Genomic DNA, 20,336 nt, shown 5'->3' on the forward strand with positions numbered 1-20,336 from the left:
TATTTTTGCTTGCGATGAACCCCTGAAGTTTGATATGTATGATCGCTGAAGCAAGGGAAGAAACAAAAACAGACAAGACACACCTACGCTGTCCTAATAATGACAGGAATGTGTTATCTTGATCATGCTTTCTAGAAAGCAACTGAAACGTCGTCACTGCGGACCGCTCCGTCTGACAGCAGCTTTAACAATGTGTTCTGTCAGTGGGCTTTATATAACTTCAGGCTACTGCTATGAGTCATTTGATTGGAAATCTCAAATGAACTGACTGTGTGGGCCATTGCAGTGTTGAAACAATCTCCCAACTGGTGCGACAGGCATGAGAGGGCAGCAGCAGCACTGACACCGCCGGGACGACGGCGCCCCATAATGACCCCGTGAGCATGGATTCAGGAAATGAGGCCGAGAGCTTAGTTTTATACCAGGCCACGGACCAAGATGAGAATCTCATGGTGTGAAACATCTCGACTAAAAAAATACCAGACTTTTAGGTTCACAGAGAATTTTGTCATTCAAACCAGAAATTAAATATTACAGTATTTATTATTATTACTGTTCAGAAATCATTACTGTTTAAACTTTACCTTTAATAACATAAAGATACCTCATTTTTAAAGTGCAATCAGTAATACTTTTATAACAAATTTATATCAGTAATGATTTCTTTGTTAATGTCAAGTTGTCATAACAAAGACATTTTGAATAATGTCAACTTTGTATTAAAAGTGTCATAATTTACCGAATGACGCTTTATGACAACAGTCATAAATATTCATGAAGGCTTATTCATGTTCATGACAGGTGTTATGTCATGTTCATGACAGTGTCATGTCAGTCTTATTCACCCCCCTTCAAATAAAGTGTTACCAAATGTTTGCTTTAACATTTGATTATTCTTATCTGACCGAACCAAAAATATAAAATGAGCACATTTTATTAGTTTTAACTGCTTGTCGTGGAGAGTATCACACCCTCTTTGCCGTTCTGCTCAACACCAGTAAGCTCATATCTAGTTTAACTAATTGGGATGTCATCTTCTCTAGCATTTCATTGAAAGGACTTTAAACCACAGGAAGGGTATGAAAGATTTTAAAACATCAACATACGTTGGTGCTGGAAAAAAAATAAATAAAAAGCCTATTTTTCTAAGCCATTAACAAGCTCTAGTAATAATATATTCAATAAAGGTTTAACTGATCCAAGATTAAACTATTAAAAACATACAGGATCCATAGAGTGACATGGCTCTTGTACTAAAAATTAAGTGTTTACAATCATCCTGTTCACCAGTTTTATTGGTCTGATGAAATACTCTTAATTTGAAATGCCATCTATTCACTGCCTGCAAGTGGAAAATCCTAATTACCACAAATAAAGGCTTTCAAACATCCCTCTGTGTGTCATTTATCTATATAATGTGTTTTACTTAAGAGTTGAAAGTTCCTGAAATAAATGTACTTTTCAGTAATATTCTAAGTTATCAAATGGGTCAGCTTATTAAGTTTTTAAAAGTCACAATTTCAAAATTGTTCAGTTCTTCCATCGAACCAATCTAATGTTTCAAAGTCCCTTCAATAAGAACTGAGGTACCACGGACATTACTGCCTGTGACTGTGAAGAATCTTATTCGTTCCCAAGCCTCGGAAACAACATCATATAGGTCAAACATAAAAATATTTTAGCTGCATATCTTTCAATAAGATACTTATTAATCACTCTCTGGCATGATTCTCAATGTTTTTTGCTTACAAAGTCTGTAAATCGCACGCTTATGTAACTTATCTCTCCGGCTTATCCCCTTGATTTGGTGCCCAGCTCTGACTTTGCATCACGCAGGCTAAAATTCACATTTTAGCCCGGCCATTCGTCATTTTCTATCGGCAACTTCACACCAGGACGTTAATGCCGGCGATCGCACCACGAAACGTCTTACCACAGGACTCGGGCTTCCCCTCTGCAAGCACACTGTTGTTGCCACTCTTCTCCACCACCAGAGCTTCTGCTCACAGCCCCCACCAGAAGCCAGCAGCGCACAAACACGTAAACAAAAATAAACGACAACCAACAGATGAGAAGGAAACACAAAACAGGAAAGAGAAAATCATGAGGAAGAAACAATCATGGGAGAAGAAAAACTAAATGAACAGAAAGGGCAGCACCCCTCAACTGTCACCCATTGACTTGCGCTTTAGTCAATGGGTACATGAGGACGTCGGTGTCCTCATGACAGTTAAGGGGTTAAATGAGAGTCATTAGTTTGGAGAAAAGACCACGCCCAATGAAGGGTTTTAAATTTGAAGATATAAATCACAGGAGACCACATCTGTGTGATGTTGTATTCTATCTACTGCCCAAAACATTTAAAAAATTGTGATAAATCAGCCGAAATCAAGAGAACAGTTCATGCAACATGCACATACAACGTAGACAAGCAGAAACCTACAGCATGCGAACATGCTAAAAATGTACAATGAATTCAAAAGTGATTTTTTTTTTTATTATTTATTTATTTATTTATTTATTTTTTTTTTTTTAGAGAAAGGGGAACAAGTCGATGTAAACTTCAAATAAATATAGCTTCAATCCTCCCCGTCTGTGCCGGTCATTTCAGACATGGCGGCAACTGCCACTGAAAATCACATAAATTTATTTGCAGCGACACAAAACAACATGTGGTGAAGAGCGCATCTTGTGTAACTGTTGAGGGAAAAATAAAAAAATAAAAACAGCCCTGTTTGTACGGCTGCATGACACAGAGATAAGCCACCATGTGCTACAGAGGATTTTCTGTTTTGTTTTGAATACAGAAGCCTTAATCAGATCCTTCGTCGTTCTGCCCCGGCTGATAACCAGACCTGAGGGAAAAGTCACAATATTGCAGCGGACTGGTTTTGGGACCCCAGCAATCTCACCCTGCGAAGATCTGAGATTGGACTGAGGAAGAGACAGAGAGGCTTTCTGTGTCCTTCATGCATAGTGTAATGAAAAGAGATTTGCTCCCCGACAGATTCCTTCTGCTTTTTTGTCACGCTAAAATCTTTCAGTTCATCAAAACTAAAGCTAAAATTAACTCGTTTGTATAAGTACAAAAGACAGTTAGTTATACACTGAAGACCTTATTCACTAAGAGACAAACCTGACCTGATGCGAACAAGTAAAATTGCCCCCTAAACCTAATAAATAGTGGTGTCACCCTTGGATAGAAACGACTGGCGTGAAGTGTTTGAGATAACTGGCAAAGAGTCTTTCACATGACGAGGAGGAATTTTGGCCCAATCTTATTAGCAGAATTAATTTAATTAATTAAACCAACACATGAGAAGGAAACATGTGTTGGTTTCCAAGCATGGTTGGATGTTTAAGGTCATAGCACACCACCGCAGTGGGATAGCCACTGTGAAGTGGACATACTGGTGTGTTTCAGATCAATTTTCTGATGCATAATAAAGTGGCACACTGATGCCTAGACGGCGTCTTTCATTATGTTCTCTTTAGCTACTTCACGACTGAAGCCCGTAAGGTCTGGCCTTGGATCTACATGGATACAATTTTGTATCCAATTTTTGTACAAAGCCTGAACAGAGACGAGTGATTTTCTGCGGCGCTTTAAAAGTTCTTCTGGGATCTTCGTGACTTCCCTTTATGACTCGTCGTTGCGCTCTTGGTGTCATGTCGGTAGGCTGGCAAACTCCTGGCAAGGTTCACCGCTGTTCCATGTTTTCTCTATTTGTGGAAAATGGCTCTCACTGTGGTTTGTTCGAATCCCACAGCAGACTCAGGGAGGCTTTATGTTTTTTTCCGCACGCCTCTCGGCCCAGTCAGGAGGAGTCCAGCCCATGTTCAGACATGTCACACTGCAGTTTGTTAAGAGTCCGGAAGACTTACAAATGGCTTTGTAACTCTTTCCAGGCTGATGGATTCATGGACAGGCTCTCTTTTGTTTTTGAATTTCTTCAAATTAGGACAAGATGTGTTACTTTGTGGAGGTCGTCAAACAGGTCATATTAGATGTTTTTATTGTTTTGTTTGTGATCAGGCCTTTGTGTGTTTCAAAAAGTGTATTTAATTAGAGTTAATTCATTAACTAAAAAGATGGGCATGGTTGTTCTGGATGACTTTTTCCCTAAGAAATTAAATCATCATCTGAAAATGACATTTTACTCTGTCAATCTTTGTCTCAAACAAACAAGCAAACAAACAAAATCTGTCCGTTGAGCTGAAATGTTTAGGAGGAGACGGAATAAAGGGAAAACGTTTTTCCGTCGCAACGTAGTATTGACCAGTATAAAAATGAGAAGTCTGACACGGCACATACAACAGCAATTGCAAAATATGTCTGTGGAAAAAGACAGTTCTACTAGTTGCAATATCCAATACCTTTAATAAAAGCTTTAAAGGTTTTGTCATAACGTCCAGATGATCATTTCAGCTCACACCAAACATGCAAAGGCTTAGGCTGTGTGCAGTTGCCAATTCGTGGCTCCAGACTGTGGTCAATGTCTTATTTGGCAACCGGTTTTAGAGGCAGTGCAAGGATGACTTGAAGTACACACTTCCTCCACAACTTCCTTTTAAATGTCATGCATTTTTATTAAACACTATGAAAGAGAATGCAGTGATCAGTTTCTGTGTACATGCCCGAGAAAAAACCCCAAGTCCAAACAACGTGAGCAGATTGTCAACTACATTTGTGTCAGCAGTAAGCAGCTTATTGTCACACCTCCTTAATACTTTATTCAAAGATAAAGCAGGTAAAGATTTTGCAAACCATAGAAGGGTATGCAGCCTTAGATTAAGCAAGGAGTGGCATAAGTGCAAAGTGAAATAAAGTTCCAATTCACGGAGCCTTTTCACACAACAGTTCCTCAATAACGTTGCAGAAATGTCCTTTCACAAGTCGACCTGTGAACAGAGTTTTTGCTGCAATGTCCTCCATATTTCAGGGCAAAAAAAAAAGCCGAATTCCAATCAGATGTGATAAGTCTTTTCAAATGCATGCATCTGCAATATCTGTATTTTATCCAAATCCAAAGTCACACATACATCTTTTTTTTTTTAATTAAAAGGGTTTTACAGATGTCATCACTTCAACAAAGCTGCAGCCATTTTTTTTGGGGGGGGCGGAGGGGGGTATTTTTACGTCTCTTCTCTTTGTCCTAATTCTGATGGTTTATTGGGGTCAGAAAAAAAGACATCTCTTTTGATTTCTGAAAAGTTATTTCATTACTATTCAATAACCTAAGCAAACATATACATTTTTTTGATAGTAGTTGATCCAACCGGGCAGAAAACTGTCCAACTCCAGTCACCTGTCGAGGGACTGGTGCAAAACCAGTCGAGTAAACTGCAAATACCCTATGAGTGTCACTCAAGGAAAGTGAGACATTAGTCAGCAGACGGTGTCAACCACTTCAATTATACACCTATTTCAGTGCACTACATAACATAATTTTTTTCTCATTACTGACGACTTAGTCAACAGATATTGTTTTGTTGAATAGAGAGAGAATTGCACTGCAGGTTATTTCTTTGTTCACATGAAAATTTTGTGGTGTCTCCAAACTTACTGTACAGTCCTAATCAAATAATTTAAGTACTAATATTTAAAAAAAAAAGAGAGAAAATATTATATTATAATCTATTTCAGCAAAAACATACAAACATATATATTCTGTTTAATCTTCCAACACGCATTCTGGTAAATGATTAACAGCACATATTTTGCTTTGCAGCCTTGTGTGTGTTAGAAAGAACAAAGAGTGGGAGGAACGTTCAGCAGTGGCCACAAGAACAAAGACCGTAGACGAGTAAACATGAAAAACAGAAGAAAAGAAAAAAAAAAAAGGATGACCCTGAGAATGAGAAGTTACCTGTAGGGTCAAACTCATTGGAGGGAAGTGAAGCTTTGTCACTTTTGGGTTTCTTGTCTGGGGGATGGTCCTTACTCAGAATGCTGCTGGTTCTAAGGAAGGAAGAACATAAATGAGACATATAAGCCTCGACCAACGGTTCTAAACAAGGAAAGTTTCAAAATAATAGTGTCTTGTGGAAGTATCTACTTCTTCTACTGCCCATTTCTTAAACTCCCCCACATTTGTGAAACCATTGAAAACACAAACATTAATGTCGATCTTAACAATGTTATGTGATCAACATAGAAAAGTGCATAACATTAAACATGATATGAGGGTTTTGTAACCTCTTGCAAAAAGAAAAAACAAAGAAAAATGTTGGCGTATATTTGCATTCAAGCCCCAACTAACCTGACAATCCTAAATAAAATCAAACATAATCAACCGTTTTAAGAAATCCCTAAATGAAATTGTCTATCTGCCTTCACAAGACCTGTCTGTCTTGTGAAGGCAGAAGTTATCAGAGAACATTAGTGCACATTTATGCGGCATTGTGAAGACTAAGGGCCACAGCAGAAAGGGCAGCGAGAAAATTGTTGAGAAGTTCACAGCAGGGCTTGGCTACTTAAAATATCTCACGGGGCATTTATCAGTGCATTATCTGAAAATGGTACAAACTCGATACATACTAACACATAGTTTTCCAGCTAACATTACAGGCTGACGAAAGAAAATAAATCAGAAAAGCTGGAAAAAAAAAAAAAAAAAAAAACCCAGACTGAAACATGGTGGAGGCGGCATTATGCTGCTTGTTTTCAGCAGGGTTAGCGAAGCTTGTCAGAATCAACGGGTAAGACGTGTGAACTGAATGCAAAGCATTTGAAGGTTAAAAGCTGAAAAGTGGGAGTAGGACGCAACCTTAAACAGAGGAAGTGCTACAGTAGCATGGTCCAGAAAGTCCAGTCAAAGTCCAGGCTATATACAACTGAAAATACGCAGCAAGACCTCAAAGACAGTTCTTAAAGAAACTTTCCGCCCCGTCTGACTGAGTAATATCTGTTCTGATAAACATGGGCAAAGACTTCATACTCTAGATATGAAAGATAGATAGAGATACACCCAAAAATGATTTGCAGCTGTATTTGCAAGAAAAGGTTGTAAAGTATAGATTAAGGTTATAAAATTATGCACACAATTTTCAATCTCTTATTTGCAAAATCTGTTTGTAAACCATTTGTCATTTCCACTGAACTTGACACTAACCACGCGTCGCTCTATCACATTAAATCCCAATTAGATAAACCAAAGTTTGTGGCTGTAAAATGTGAAAAAGCTCAGTGGCTAATGTGCTGATGAGCACAAAATTCAGGCGGGCGAATAATGCCGGTTTATTTTCAGCGCCGAGAATGGCGTTACTCAAAGACCTCGCAGTGAATGAATCGGCCTGAGTGTGTCCACTGTATAATGTGACAGTCGGAGAGGATGTGGAGCAGCTCTGCTGAGTGCCACATAACAGACACTCCTCGGCGGAGATGCCACAGGACAAAACTCCTGCTTGAACCTATGAGGCGGCTATGTATGGCCGCTTCTGCCTATGCCGGCCCCAACAGTAAAAAGGCCACTGTTTTAGTTCGCAGTGGAAGGCAGTCATGGGCTGCTCATAGAAAAGGAAGCCCTTTGTCCGGCGCTTAGTGTGTATGTGTTCATGAATGAGCGGGGGCCGGTGGGGTATGTTTGGTGCAAATGTTAAAGACTTCCATGTTATAACACGGCAAGACAAGTAAAACTTTAATCTAAGCCTGTGTATGAAAGTTACAGCAGGACAACATAATTGAAAAAAATTACGAAAGCCTCGACAAGACGATTTATTTAGAAAAGTCTTACCTTGTCGCTTTCTTGGTAAACCTGCAAAATAAAGACGTCAATAATCAGAAATTTTTATTAAACTTCAACACACAAAGGAGTTAATTACGCTGACGCACAGGACGAAAAGCAAGATGGTATCAACATTTGCTGAGACTCGTATAGTGGTAAACATGATAATCCTCGTCAAACATCAGAGTTCTTGAGCTGCGGATTAAAACCTTTTCCGGGTCAAATCTGCTCTGCCTTTCAGATTTTTGCTTTGTGTGCAGCTGTTGGGAGTTTAATTCCTTAAAGACACGACAACTTTATTAAGTAAGCAGGGATTTTATACATGGCACGTTTGTCCAAAAAAAGAAGAAAAAGAAAATAACTTTTGAGGAAATGGCAAATAAGAAATTACTATCCAGCATGTGTTTGTTCAATAATTCACTTTTCAGGACAAGGAAGGAACAAAGTTGACAAGAATCTTTACTCTCAGTCAACACAAACACTGAAGTCTGTGCTATTATTTCCACTGTTAGCTGATTGTATACATATATATTTATAGGCACTGTGAAACAGTGGTTTTTAACGTGTGCAAATGTTGTGAACCTTAAGCTGGCAGCTAGCAAACAGAATGGTTAGTATCTTCAACCTAAGGATGGGCATTTATTGTTATAATTGATGATTTACTGTTTCTTATCACCATAAGAATTCTGATTGATTGTTTTTATGATAAATTCTAATTAATGATGTGTAAAATCCCCCAAAGCTGCGCGTATTACCGGGTTTGCTAGTTTATTGTCTTCACTGTTTGTTCAATGTGAGTATAAATAAGTAATTTATTTAAAAAAAAAAAAAAATTACAGTCAGTGTGTGCAAAGGAATGTTTTGCTATGCAGTCACAGGCATGCAGTTACCCAAAAAAGTAGTAATAAATAGTTCTTATTTTCACTTTTGTTATCACAATAGTACCACAAGATATTATGATAAACCTTGAAGTCCGTATCGCCCACTCCCACTCCCACCAGTAGGGAAGGTCCATAGTGCTGGCAATTCTAAATCGATCAGTCAAAATGCTCAAAAATTGATTTTAGTTTGCTTAATTTTTTTGTAAAAAAAAATATTTTTGAATAATTATTTGATTTTTATATATTTTTTTCTTTTAAAGCCAAGCATCTAAGCAAATCTAATCCTGGTAGTTTAAGTTACTATTAATGCACAAATCTATTGTTGATTAAATATAAATTGATGGAATTTGATACAGTACCTTATAGGATTGTTTTAAATAAAGGCTTTTTTTTTTCTCAAAGTCTTTTCCTTTCGTCAGTCACACAATCTCTCGACTGTTTGAATAGAAGAACTGGTTTCTGAATTAAAAATTGTTCATGACTCAAATCATGAACCTAAAACTGGAACTGAATTGCTACACACTGAAAGATTTGCGTCTCTAGTAACAATCAGCGCAATATCAAAGTGTGAAATATTGCATTTTCAAAAAGACTGCTTGGACAACATCTGGCAGGATACTATATTCAAGTGTCAGTTCTTTAAGCTCCCTGGATATTGCTAATATATTTGAACAGTTGGACGCACACTCATTGCCCTTAATCCCCTCGACTGAAGTAAATCATTAGTGGCCGAGATGCTTAAGCTCTAGAGGGGTGTGGGGAACATATTTAATGCCAGAAGTGCCAGCAAAATGCGGATGAAACATCATCAATGCTGTCATCAGCTCTTAAAAATAGACTCGAAATTAAATATTTTCTATCTGATGTACCGCACCTCCAGTTTGCAGGATTCCATAAGAGATAAAGGTTTTCCTGACTGCGGGGTCCAGCGGATTTCCTGACAAACTTTCAGTATTTTGGTGTTTGTACAAAGCCTGTCCCCCTTCGCCACCTGATTTGATTCACCGACAAGTGGTGATCATTTAATAGTTCAGCTGCTTATGTTACTCAAGTGTTCAACATATGTACGTCGTGGCAGAATGTCAGAGACCATTGGAAGGGATTAAAACAGTCCAGCTTCAGACCATAGCGCTACGATTATACCACTAAGCCACTATAACCAATTCATGACAGCACTCATATGCGTGCATTTGTGGAGTAATGTACTGAGTTATGGCCAGTGTGAAGTCCCTGGTAGCATGCTACGTTGTTTCATTTGCAAATCACAAAAAAACTTAAAAGTTGTTTTGTAAAACAGAAACCACAAGGTGCAGTTTAGACTCACTTTTACTACATTTTACCCTGACGAATCAGGCGGCAATAAAGCCATCTTTAAAAATGCATTATAATGGCCAAATGGTTTTAGTGTCCATTCAGACGCTCTTAATTTTTCATTGATAGGAGCATTTAGATCATATGCATGTTATATGCCAGCTTGTCCAATAGTACCCAATAGGGTGCACGGAAGACATTCAGTGGCAATTCCATTGCAATCTTTTAAAATTGAAAACCCTACTAATATAGCACAAAATGGTCCTACAAATGGAGGCTTCCGTAATGGGGAGGTCTTGCGACTAACCAGCCCACATTAACTCTCTTTCTCCTTGTGACACTGAGTCTCATTCAGAGCCGTGCAGAGGCAGCTGAATGGCCTGTTTATGAAAATGCCTCAGACTGTAATAAGTTCCAGAGCTTCAAGCAGAAGAGAGAAAAAAAAAAAACAGATTTAAGTAGTCCCCTCCCTAAGAAACCTCTGAGTTGGAAAGATGGAAAAGTCAGCACATAAACACACGCATGCATACTGAAACTTTACATGCGCATGCAAAAGTTCAGAGACGGTAAAACTGAGTGGGCCAATGTTCTTAGGAACAATGACTGACATCCAAGCTAGGCTTCAGGTTGAGTGAAACGTCAGCCTCTCTATAATATCTTTATTAAAACAGACAAAGACAAAATGCATCCAAGTAAGATGTGTTCTATAAATGACTTTTTAACAAGTGTTTTCTGGGGAAAACCCGAGATTAATCACAGAAACTGTGACTCTGTTGGTTTAGGAAAGCCTTAGTGTGGAACAACTAGAAGTGGTAGCTGGTAAAGATTAAGCTCTGAAAATCTCCGCTTGCTGTCTTTACCTGGTTTTCTACATGTTGTTTTTGCATTTGTCTATCAAACTCCCAAATAAATTTGAAATCAGATGTTTACATACTCTATACAAAGAGACAAAAAAAAATCTCCCTTTTCCTCACTGTCTGACATTACGTCAAAGATTTATGATTTCCTGCTTTGTGTCAGGTTCTATTAGGAATAATCTACTCAAACACTGAATGACTACACCCCGATCACAATGCTACAGTTATGAAAAGCTTTTAATAGATTGAATAATAAAGGAATTACCTTGAGGTATACATGCGGATGTCTTAAGGCAACACCTCAAACACGGTGCTACCTTGTGTGACATCATGAAAAAATAAGAAGGAATCAGCTACGCTATCAGAAAGAGAACTGTGGATTTTTTTTTCTTATCCAGATATCTGATGTAGCCATCTAGGCAAGCAAATGTACACAAGTATAGACACCATTGGAATGTCCAGTGATCGCACTCTGCAGAAGGAGATAAATAGCTATTTATTCTAACGATATACACATTTCAGAGGAAAATATGTGCATCAACAGTAGAACCGAAGCAAAATACCCGATGGTTCTGGCTGAAGCCGGGACGAGAGCGTTATGATCCACGGTGATAGAAACCCTGTAACAACATGAGCTGAAAAGCTGCTCAGAATGGAAGAAACCAACCACTTCAGAAGCAACACAGAAAACAAAATTCTCTTATGTAAAATTAACTCAGAGAACCAATTTTTTGGACACATGTCCGGTTTTCTTACAGAACCGAAGCTGAAATATTTGGCCATAACGGTCACAGCTACATTAGGAGGAAAAGGAACGAATCTTACAAGCTTAACATCACAATTCAAAATGTGAAGTATTTGCTGTGATGATGTTTTGCTAGAGGGGAGACTGGTGCACAAATTAGATGGCATCAGGAGCAAATAACATTATGTGGCAACATCTCTAGACATCTGGCAGGAAGTTAAAGCTTAGGCAGAAATGTCTTTTTCCAAATAGACAATTACTCTAGAAATACAAAAAAAATTAGTTACAAACAGGCGGGAATTCAAAGTGTCTTAGATCCATCGAAATGTTGTTGAGATGAAAAGGTTTCTGAACAAGGTGGCCTACAAACCAGATTCAACGCCAGGCCTGTCAGAATGAATGGGACTAAATCTAAGCAAACTACTAAGAGAAGCTGATGACAGGAGAACCAAGATGTTTGCCCCACGTTATAAAGTAGAAAAGGCAAATATATCAAATGCAATGTAATAACAAAATCTTTAAAAAAAAAAAAACTATTATTCTGGCATTTACCAAATAAAAAAAAAACTTTAGTTATCCTTCTGACCTACAAGTATAGTGAAACTTGGCTTTTTTTCTTTTTCTTTTTTTACAGTTTACATAAGTATCTGCACAATATATCTGAATTAAGGTACTGGCTAAATCGAGGCCAAAATGAATACAAAACTGTAGAAAATCTAGATAACAAGAACAACAGTCTTATGTTTAAATTAATCTTTGTAAAAACTGCATCTAAAAAATGTACCATGTAGATCAATAACCAAATCTGGTCCGACACTGGTGTCCAGCAAGGCTAAATCTGCTTGGTCAAAACTGCTGTTCCAAGCTATGTCCTCACTCCTGACATAATGCAAGAAAGTAAAATCATTCATCTGTGAGGATGCCATAGTGAAGAAACCCGATGCGCTGGTTGATGGGAACTTTGATCGAAGCCCATTAGAAAACAGTAGCCCATTTAAAAAAAAAAAAAAAAACATCCATCAGGTTATACGATGCAGAATCTTTGCAGCACAATCATAAGCACACCTTAACCAATCAATGAGCCAAGCAGCAGTACTCAGGAGCACTCAGAGAGCAGAAGATGGGACACCAGCTGCACAACGAGCAACATCCACCTGCACTGCATCTTCTGTGTTTGGGAAACGCCGACCCCCCTTAATGTAGGTCACCTGATGTATTTTGCAGACATATAATGGAAAAAAATTGACTTTGTTATATTCATCTTTAAAGGGAAATGACTAGCATATGGTCTATTTCATACTTTAAGTACTGGAAATTTATTCAACTAATCAGGTATACTTAGAGGTGATAGAGACTATACATATGTTTTTTTTTTTAGAAATTCAGACAAAATACTCAAAACAACCTAAAGGAAATATTTGCAGCATAACTCTGCATCCTATGGATAGAAGTTCATGTATTATTAACACTCCACAGCGAACCTCCACCTAATCGTGGTTAAGTTTTCAGAGTCACCTATTTGTGGATTTTTTTCATGGAAAGTAACTCCAAATTATTCACAGAAAATCTACTACGATTTTTTTTTTTTTTTTTTTTTTTGCAGATTTATGTAGTAGAGCATATCCAAACATTCTAAAAAACAAAAAAAAAAAAAATGCAGGTAAGGAAGCTGACACACCACCGTGCGGTGCTACTTGAAAAGCTATTGGAGCACCATTGATTTTCCTTGGTGCTGATTGGCTGTACACCCCCAAGAGAGGAGACAAGGAAAACTATAGATGTCTGCTTCTGCCGTAGTGCTGAGACACTTTCCACTGCGCATGTTAATTTATATTGAAGGTAAATGTGATGCTTGACCTGGAAACTAATTCAGACATGTGCGAGCATGCTGCCCGTCTAAGCTATTCCAGAGCAGTGTCAGTTTTAGTGAATGAGGTTTGCCATGCACGTGCAAAGGAAGTGAAAGTTTGCTCAGCTGGTACATTTCAGCAACAACTCAAATGAACAACAAAAAAAAATGTAGGCCAATTGTTACCACAGAGAGCACTGCAAGTGAATTAGGTTGCACATTGTTCACTAGTAAAAAAAAAATTATACCTATACAGCAATATTTAGTAGATGGACTATGCACTCCGATTAAGCTCGTTTGACAGATTAAAAATATGTTTTGAAAAAAAAAAAAAAAAAACATTTAAGAAAGCGTTACACATACTTCTCATTTCTATACTTAAAAGGCTTTTTTTTTATTGTCTGATGTGATATTCCAAACTTAAATATGATATCATTAGCTCTAAGCAAAAAAATCATATCAAAGGCTGGATTTAATTAATCGACATTGTGTGTCTTACAGTTCTATGGTAATGCCACATACATTGTTGGATAAAAACCCTAGTCTGATTTGCCACATCAAATCTTAGTTTTGTCCAACTCATTTCGCTTGAGTTCTTGAGTTACTGGGAGAACTTAAGCAAACTCCAATTTTCTTAAAAAAAAAAAACAAACCAAATGTTTCATTGAGCTTATTTATTTTAGCATAACCCATCCCAGATTTGAACAATTCTTGGCATTCTATATTTTGAAACAAAGCTGGTTATAGTTGGGACAGAAAACAAACAAACAAAATATCTTGAAACAGTCCTTTACTACAATGCAAAATCAGAACCTCAGTTGATCTGTTTTACTTGAAATATACACTATTTTCAATTACTAGTGCACAGTAGGTTTTGGACTAAACAAAAGTTCCTCTTTAGTTATTAATTTGTAACCAATAAGTTGCACTTTCACAATTTTAACTTAAACAAAAAGAGAAATTATTTAAGGAAGCAGATTTTCACAAGAAGTAATTGTGACAGTCGTCCCCCATCTTGATAAGATGCATAGGTGACTTGAATTGAAATCCTCTCTCATGTTAAAGCCATTTTTTTTATTACTGTCATCATACATACAGTTTTTGTAGCTTCTTAGCAAATGAATTATATATGAAATACCTGTGGACTTTATATCTAATAGAAAGTAATTCATATATTAATTGTACAGTTTAAGATTTAAATTTTTGTTTTTTTGTTTTTGTTAGCTCTATCACTTCACAGTTAGAACGTTGCCATTTCAAATTCTCCCGTACTATAAATGAACTCTTGGTCCCGGTTCATGATACGCTTTGCATGTCCTTGTTAGTAATGTTTGGGCCCTGGCTACAATCTGAGAGGACTGGGATAATGTTAGGATATAAATCTTAACTTAGTGTCTGCTTGTCTGTGCTAATCCTCAGTTGGCTAACTTCAGTCACTCAAAACAAACTTTCCAGGACTCCAGAACAGAATCTACACATTCCAGGATGAACCACAGTATATGACAACTGATTGGTGGTTATACAACCTTAAAAGGAAACCAAACTAACTTTACATTGTAATATCATTATGTTCATTATCTACATGAAGGATACTGTGCTGTGTAACTCATCTATTATTATGTAGCCAAAAAAAAAAAAAAAAAGAGAGATGAAGATAAAAAAAAAAAAAACTTGCAGTAAATGCACAGTAGGTAAACTTTTGGGAACGCCACATAGATTCTGACTTCACCAGAAAATAAAAACTACAAGCAATAATTCTTGGGAAAAACGCACCATCAATCAAGTATATTTGTACAGCACAGCACATTTCATCAACAAGGCCGTTCAAACTACAAGTTATTTAATAAAATAAATAACTTTGTAATCACAGAAGTCCAAGCTACCTGCGAACTCCATCTTCTGTCTCCATAACAACATCTTGCTACCAAATCTCCAACAAACTCATCATATAAGAACAGAATGTGTACAACATTGGGTTAACTAGTTACTGAACAGTAACTAACCCAATTAGTTACTGTAACCAATTCAGGGGACTTGTGTGTTACAGACAGCAGCAATTAGAAACTGGTAAATATGTTTGCCAAGCTATTTTAAGTTAAAATGTAAATAAATCTAAAGGTTTTCTCTTATAAAAAAAATACACCTTGTAAGTTGCCTTTTTATCTTTTGGGAGATACTTCAGACATTTCCGATCAGAAAGCAAACTTGTAGCTTGAATGAAAATACCACTTTTAAAAATTATGATAATATTAACTATAATTAATTATTCTCTGGATGCTTTTCTTTCTTCACTACCACTTCACACCACTCTCCAGGAGCTCTAACACCTCAGCCAATAAAGAACAGCTCAGTCAGACTAATAAGTTGACCTATTCAACTGTTGAGCATACAGAGTATTAATTAATGCCACATTTCTCCCAACATTGTCTCCAATCAGTCCTTTGTGATTTTTTTTTTTTTTTTTTTGCCATTCAATATACTGTAGAGTTCTAAATTAAAACAAAATCTGACAGGGATATGAATATTTTGGGCTCAGCGGTAGATCAGGTGATCTCGATGGATAACCTCTAATTGAGGAAGTTAGCTTTAACACTCAGCAGATATTACTCGCATATGTGGTACCGCACATTGTGAAATGGTGAGTTTGCTGTTTAGGCTCCTCACTGAGAACCAAAAGAATCTCAAACAGGTGCTATTGGATCTCAGACAGGTGTTGAGTCTATCGATATAGACTCAAGATACCTGTTTGTTCCTTTATCATAACGTAAAGCATCAAAACTAGAACCAACAAGCAGAGAACTGTTCTCTAAAAAAGAGGAGTACTCCCTCATCACACCTCCATAAGGATCAAGACTATATTTCATTGAACATGTTTGTAACACACAGCAATTTGAAACATATATGAAACTTATGTGTTTATAACTTATAAAGCTTTCTTATTTTATATTTTTATGAAAACGTTTAGATTGCGATAAAATCTAAACCTACAAAAAGACAAGAAATACCGTAGCTAACCATGCATTTCTTTGATTAAAAGTTCAATTAATTAATCTACTCGGCTCACTGAAATCTTCAGATGCTACATTGCTATCACAATCAAAACGAGGGCCTCTTCCTGCACTGGGCCATTAAATGTGCAGAGAGTGAGTAAGGCATAAAGAAGGCAGAGTCAGAACAGAGACGGGCAGAAGGGAGGGGCAGCACTGGAGCGGGTTTGGGCTTGAATGCTCCATTGAGGTTTGGTGTTTTGATGAAAAACTGTGGCAGAGCGGAGCCAACTGCAGCAAAAGTGGCAGTAAGAAAGGCTGGTAGCAGGGCAGGCCACAGAGAGAGAAGTAAGAAGAAGACGACAGATGGTTCTATGGGCGTAGAACTTGAACACTGCAAGCTACTGGATCTTTCAAACTTTTGCCCCCCTTCTCCATGTGAAACTATTGTTTGATTGGTCTGAATTTCATGGGATTCAAAACACCCCCAGCTACTCAACTTCCAGAAGTCACAAAGAAGTTTAGGTAGCTTTGAGGAGCCGAGGACTTGAGGAAGTAAATACTTAAACCTTAAACTCCCACTGTTCGGTTCTGGTCCGATGCAGAAGGCGAATGTCTCACTACGACTGCCAGACTTGTACCATCATGAAATTCAAGCAAAACTGAGAAACAAAGTCACGGAAATCCATCCATCTGGAAAGGGTTACCAAGCTATTTTTAAGGTTTGAGACTCCATCAAACCACAGTTAGAGCCACTGTCCACAAAAGGAGAAAATGTGGAACAGTGTGTATCCCATAACATCAGGTGTGAAACTAACAGAGAACTTAATAAAAGGAACTTCAATGAAACATTCAAACATGGCGGTGGCAGGAGGCACACAAGACAGAGCTGAACAGCATATTAGAAGGGTGCTTTGCTGCATCAGCACGTGATGAATGAACAATTCAGCAAAGAGTGGGTCAAAATTCCTCCACGGGCGATCGAAAAGACTCATAGTCGTGCCCACAGTGTGCAACTAGCTTTATTTAGGGAACCATTGCTTTCTCACATTGGTCTGGGTAGCATTTTTCCTAAAATAATTGGCTCAAGTTGTCATTGTCTGATATAAAAATATGCTTGATCATTTGAAACATTTCATGTTTGACAAAAAGTAGAAGAAACATCAACATATAGAAGAAACCTAAAAAAAAACCTCAGGTACTTCTTCACAGCACAGTATTCAGTCAGAAACATTCAGCTTTGACAGAAGCCCCCAGGGCTGCAGAGCTGAGACTAAGGTGTGTCTAATCCAACATCACTTCTTAAAGCACATCCTGAGATGACAGATTAGACTGGAAAACTTGGCAAACTGCATTTGGAATCTGTGTGGCTGGTGTGCCGTCCTCAGGTTGTTATTTGTGCTGAGCAATGCCTGCTGGCTTGCCAAGTAAGTATCTCATGGAACTGGCAATCACTGCTTTTTAACCAGCCAGCCATTAACAGCACCTCCTAAAGCTGGCCTGTGAGCCTGTCCCTATGCGTGTAATGATACAGTCTGATTTATGCTGGCAGCCAGCCAATGAGAAGGTACATGAACACAAAAACAATTATCTAATCTTTATAGTCGACTGATACACCAACAGGCAGTCTGCATGATGTCATTACTTTCCACTCTCTGCAAATTTTCTACACCCATCTACCCTGCTACTTTTTTTTAAAACAACTTCCGTATAAAACAAAGTAGTTTCTGTACATTTTCACAGTCTTGTCATGTTGCACTCTCCAGTGCAACACGGTTTTAAGGAACAAAGGGATTAAATAAGCGAATGAGACAGAAAAGGCGAGGGAGGTGTGGCGTGTGTTAAAGAAACAAGACCAATAGCTTTGTAGCTCAAGCTACAGCCTCAGGGGGGAATCTGCGCCCTTTCTGCCCCAATAAACCTCATCGGGATTCCTGACATGAGGGCCGGGGGATAGACATTTCTTCACGCTATGCTGTCTGCTGTCCTCGAGCACTGGGAAAGGAAGAAAGGTGTTAACCTGTCCAAACCGCTGATTATTCACGAGCCCTGCTGCCAGACCTGAAACCAATGCTAATCAATGAGTGACTTCCCTGAGCTAGTCAGACTTTTTGAAATCCAAACTGTACCAGGTTTTCTCTGCTGCTGTTGATTTCTGGTTTCTTCAAAGATTTTAAACAACGTTCATAGAGGTGTCTGCACGACAGACAAACACACACACACACACACACACACACACACACACACCTGGAAACACAAATACAAGATTTCTTTAGTTTATTTCATTCTATTTTTTTCCTTTCTTTCTTAATTGTCTTTTCTGTCTGTTCAAAATAAATAAATAAATATAGGCATGTCTAAAATATTTTAGAACGCTATGCACAAAAATAGGGGGGGAGGAAAAAAACAGGCATAAAATCTACCAGTAAGCTGTTTTTGATGCCAGCTGCATGCTATACTTTAGGTCTGTGCCAGCAGTTAGCTTCACATCTACATCCTACAAACAAATGTATATATCCCCCCCAAAAAATAATCCAAAAATTTCATATGATAAATAATCTCAATACAGAGTTAAATAATTTTTAAGTTGCCCAGGAAAATATGTAGCTCTACATGTTTTGACTGAAGACCTGGGATTAATTGTTCATTTCTATAGAAGAAGAATTAATCTATTTTTACTCTATAGTGAGTATCTGAATCTCTAACAGAGTTAAATGGGCTTGTTGCCTGACAAGTATTATAAACTTGTAGTTTATTAAAATGTTTATTTATAATTAGATGACAAAATAACAAATGTTTGGTAAAATACATAGTAAAAATATGTAATAATAACATAACATATGTTATATGTTACATAATAATAGTAATTATTATAAATCATTATTATTATTACATCACTATTATTAAAAACAACAAAAATATATTATACTACTATTATTAATAGTAATAATTGTAGTTGTTATTAATAATCATTATTCTGAAAATTAGCATAATCAATATAAGAAGGGGCAGAACAGACTGGACTTCTGGAGGAAGCTAAGATCCTTCAAGGTTTGCATCAAGATGCTGCAGATCTTCTATCAGTCTGTTGTTGAGAGCGTCATCTGTTGGGGCAGCAGCATCAGAGCCAGGGACCTAAAAATCACTCAACAGCCTGATAAAGAAGGTTGGTTCTGTTCTGGGGACAACTGTGGAACCTCTGGAGATGATCATGCAGAGAAGGCTTCTTCATAGGATCAAGAAAATTAGGGACAATCCTGACCATCCTCTTCATCAGACTGTCTGATGAAGCCATCTTCAATGGCTCTTTGAAGAATGTTCATGAGCTACAACATTTAATGTCCCTTTGGCATCCATCCATCCATCCATCCATCCATCCATCCATCCATCCATCTTCTGTACACCCTTGTCCCTTAGTGGGGTTGGGAGGGGTGGTGGTGCCTATCTCCAGCTAACATTCTGGGCAAGAGGCGGGGTTCACCCTGGACAGGTCACCAGTCTGTCACAGGGAAACACAGAGACAGACAGGACAAACAACCATGCACACACACACACACGTTTGCGTGGCTATCTTTGTGGGGACTTTCCATTGACTTCCATTCATTTCTACAGCCTAAACCTTACCTTTACCTGTTTCCTAACCCTAACCATCACATACCTAACCCTAACTCTAACCAAAACTCAATTCACACCTTAGTCCTAACTCTGACCCAGAAACAGGGTTTCCCCTTGTGGGGACCAGGCTTTGGTCCCCACAACATAGTATGTGTCAGGAAAATTGTCCCCACAAAAGTTATCTCTCTCTCACACACAAAATTTAGAGAAACCAATTAACCTAACAGTCATGTTTTTGGACTGTGGGAGAAAGCCAGAGTTCCCAGAGAGAACCCACGCACGCACAGGGAGAACATGCAAACTCCATGCAGAAAGACCCAGGACAGGAATTGAACCCAGTACCTTCTTGCTGCAAGACAACAGC

At 38.0% G+C, this 20,336-nt stretch overlaps 1 protein-coding gene across 5 annotated transcripts in view; it reads right to left on the reverse strand.

Moving 5' to 3' along the window:
* Positions 1–20,336, reverse strand: part of arhgef12a (Rho guanine nucleotide exchange factor 12a) — a 58,758-nt gene that overhangs the window by 22,568 nt on the left and 15,854 nt on the right. For all 5 annotated transcript variants that reach the window (XM_088011933.1, XM_088011930.1, XM_088011931.1 and 2 more), the window contains 2 exons: positions 7,737–7,757; positions 5,871–5,962 (listed from right to left, as the gene is read on the reverse strand). In XM_088011933.1, coding sequence (XP_087868059.1) covers positions 5,871–5,962; positions 7,737–7,757 — 113 coding nt within the window. The remainder of the gene's footprint in view (positions 1–5,870; positions 5,963–7,736; positions 7,758–20,336) is intronic.

This window comes from Poecilia mexicana, unplaced genomic scaffold (assembly GCF_051168715.1).
Source record: "Poecilia mexicana isolate PSO_F unplaced genomic scaffold, ASM5116871v1 scaffold_13, whole genome shotgun sequence".
In the NCBI taxonomy this organism is placed as follows: domain Eukaryota; kingdom Metazoa; phylum Chordata; class Actinopteri; order Cyprinodontiformes; family Poeciliidae; genus Poecilia; species Poecilia mexicana.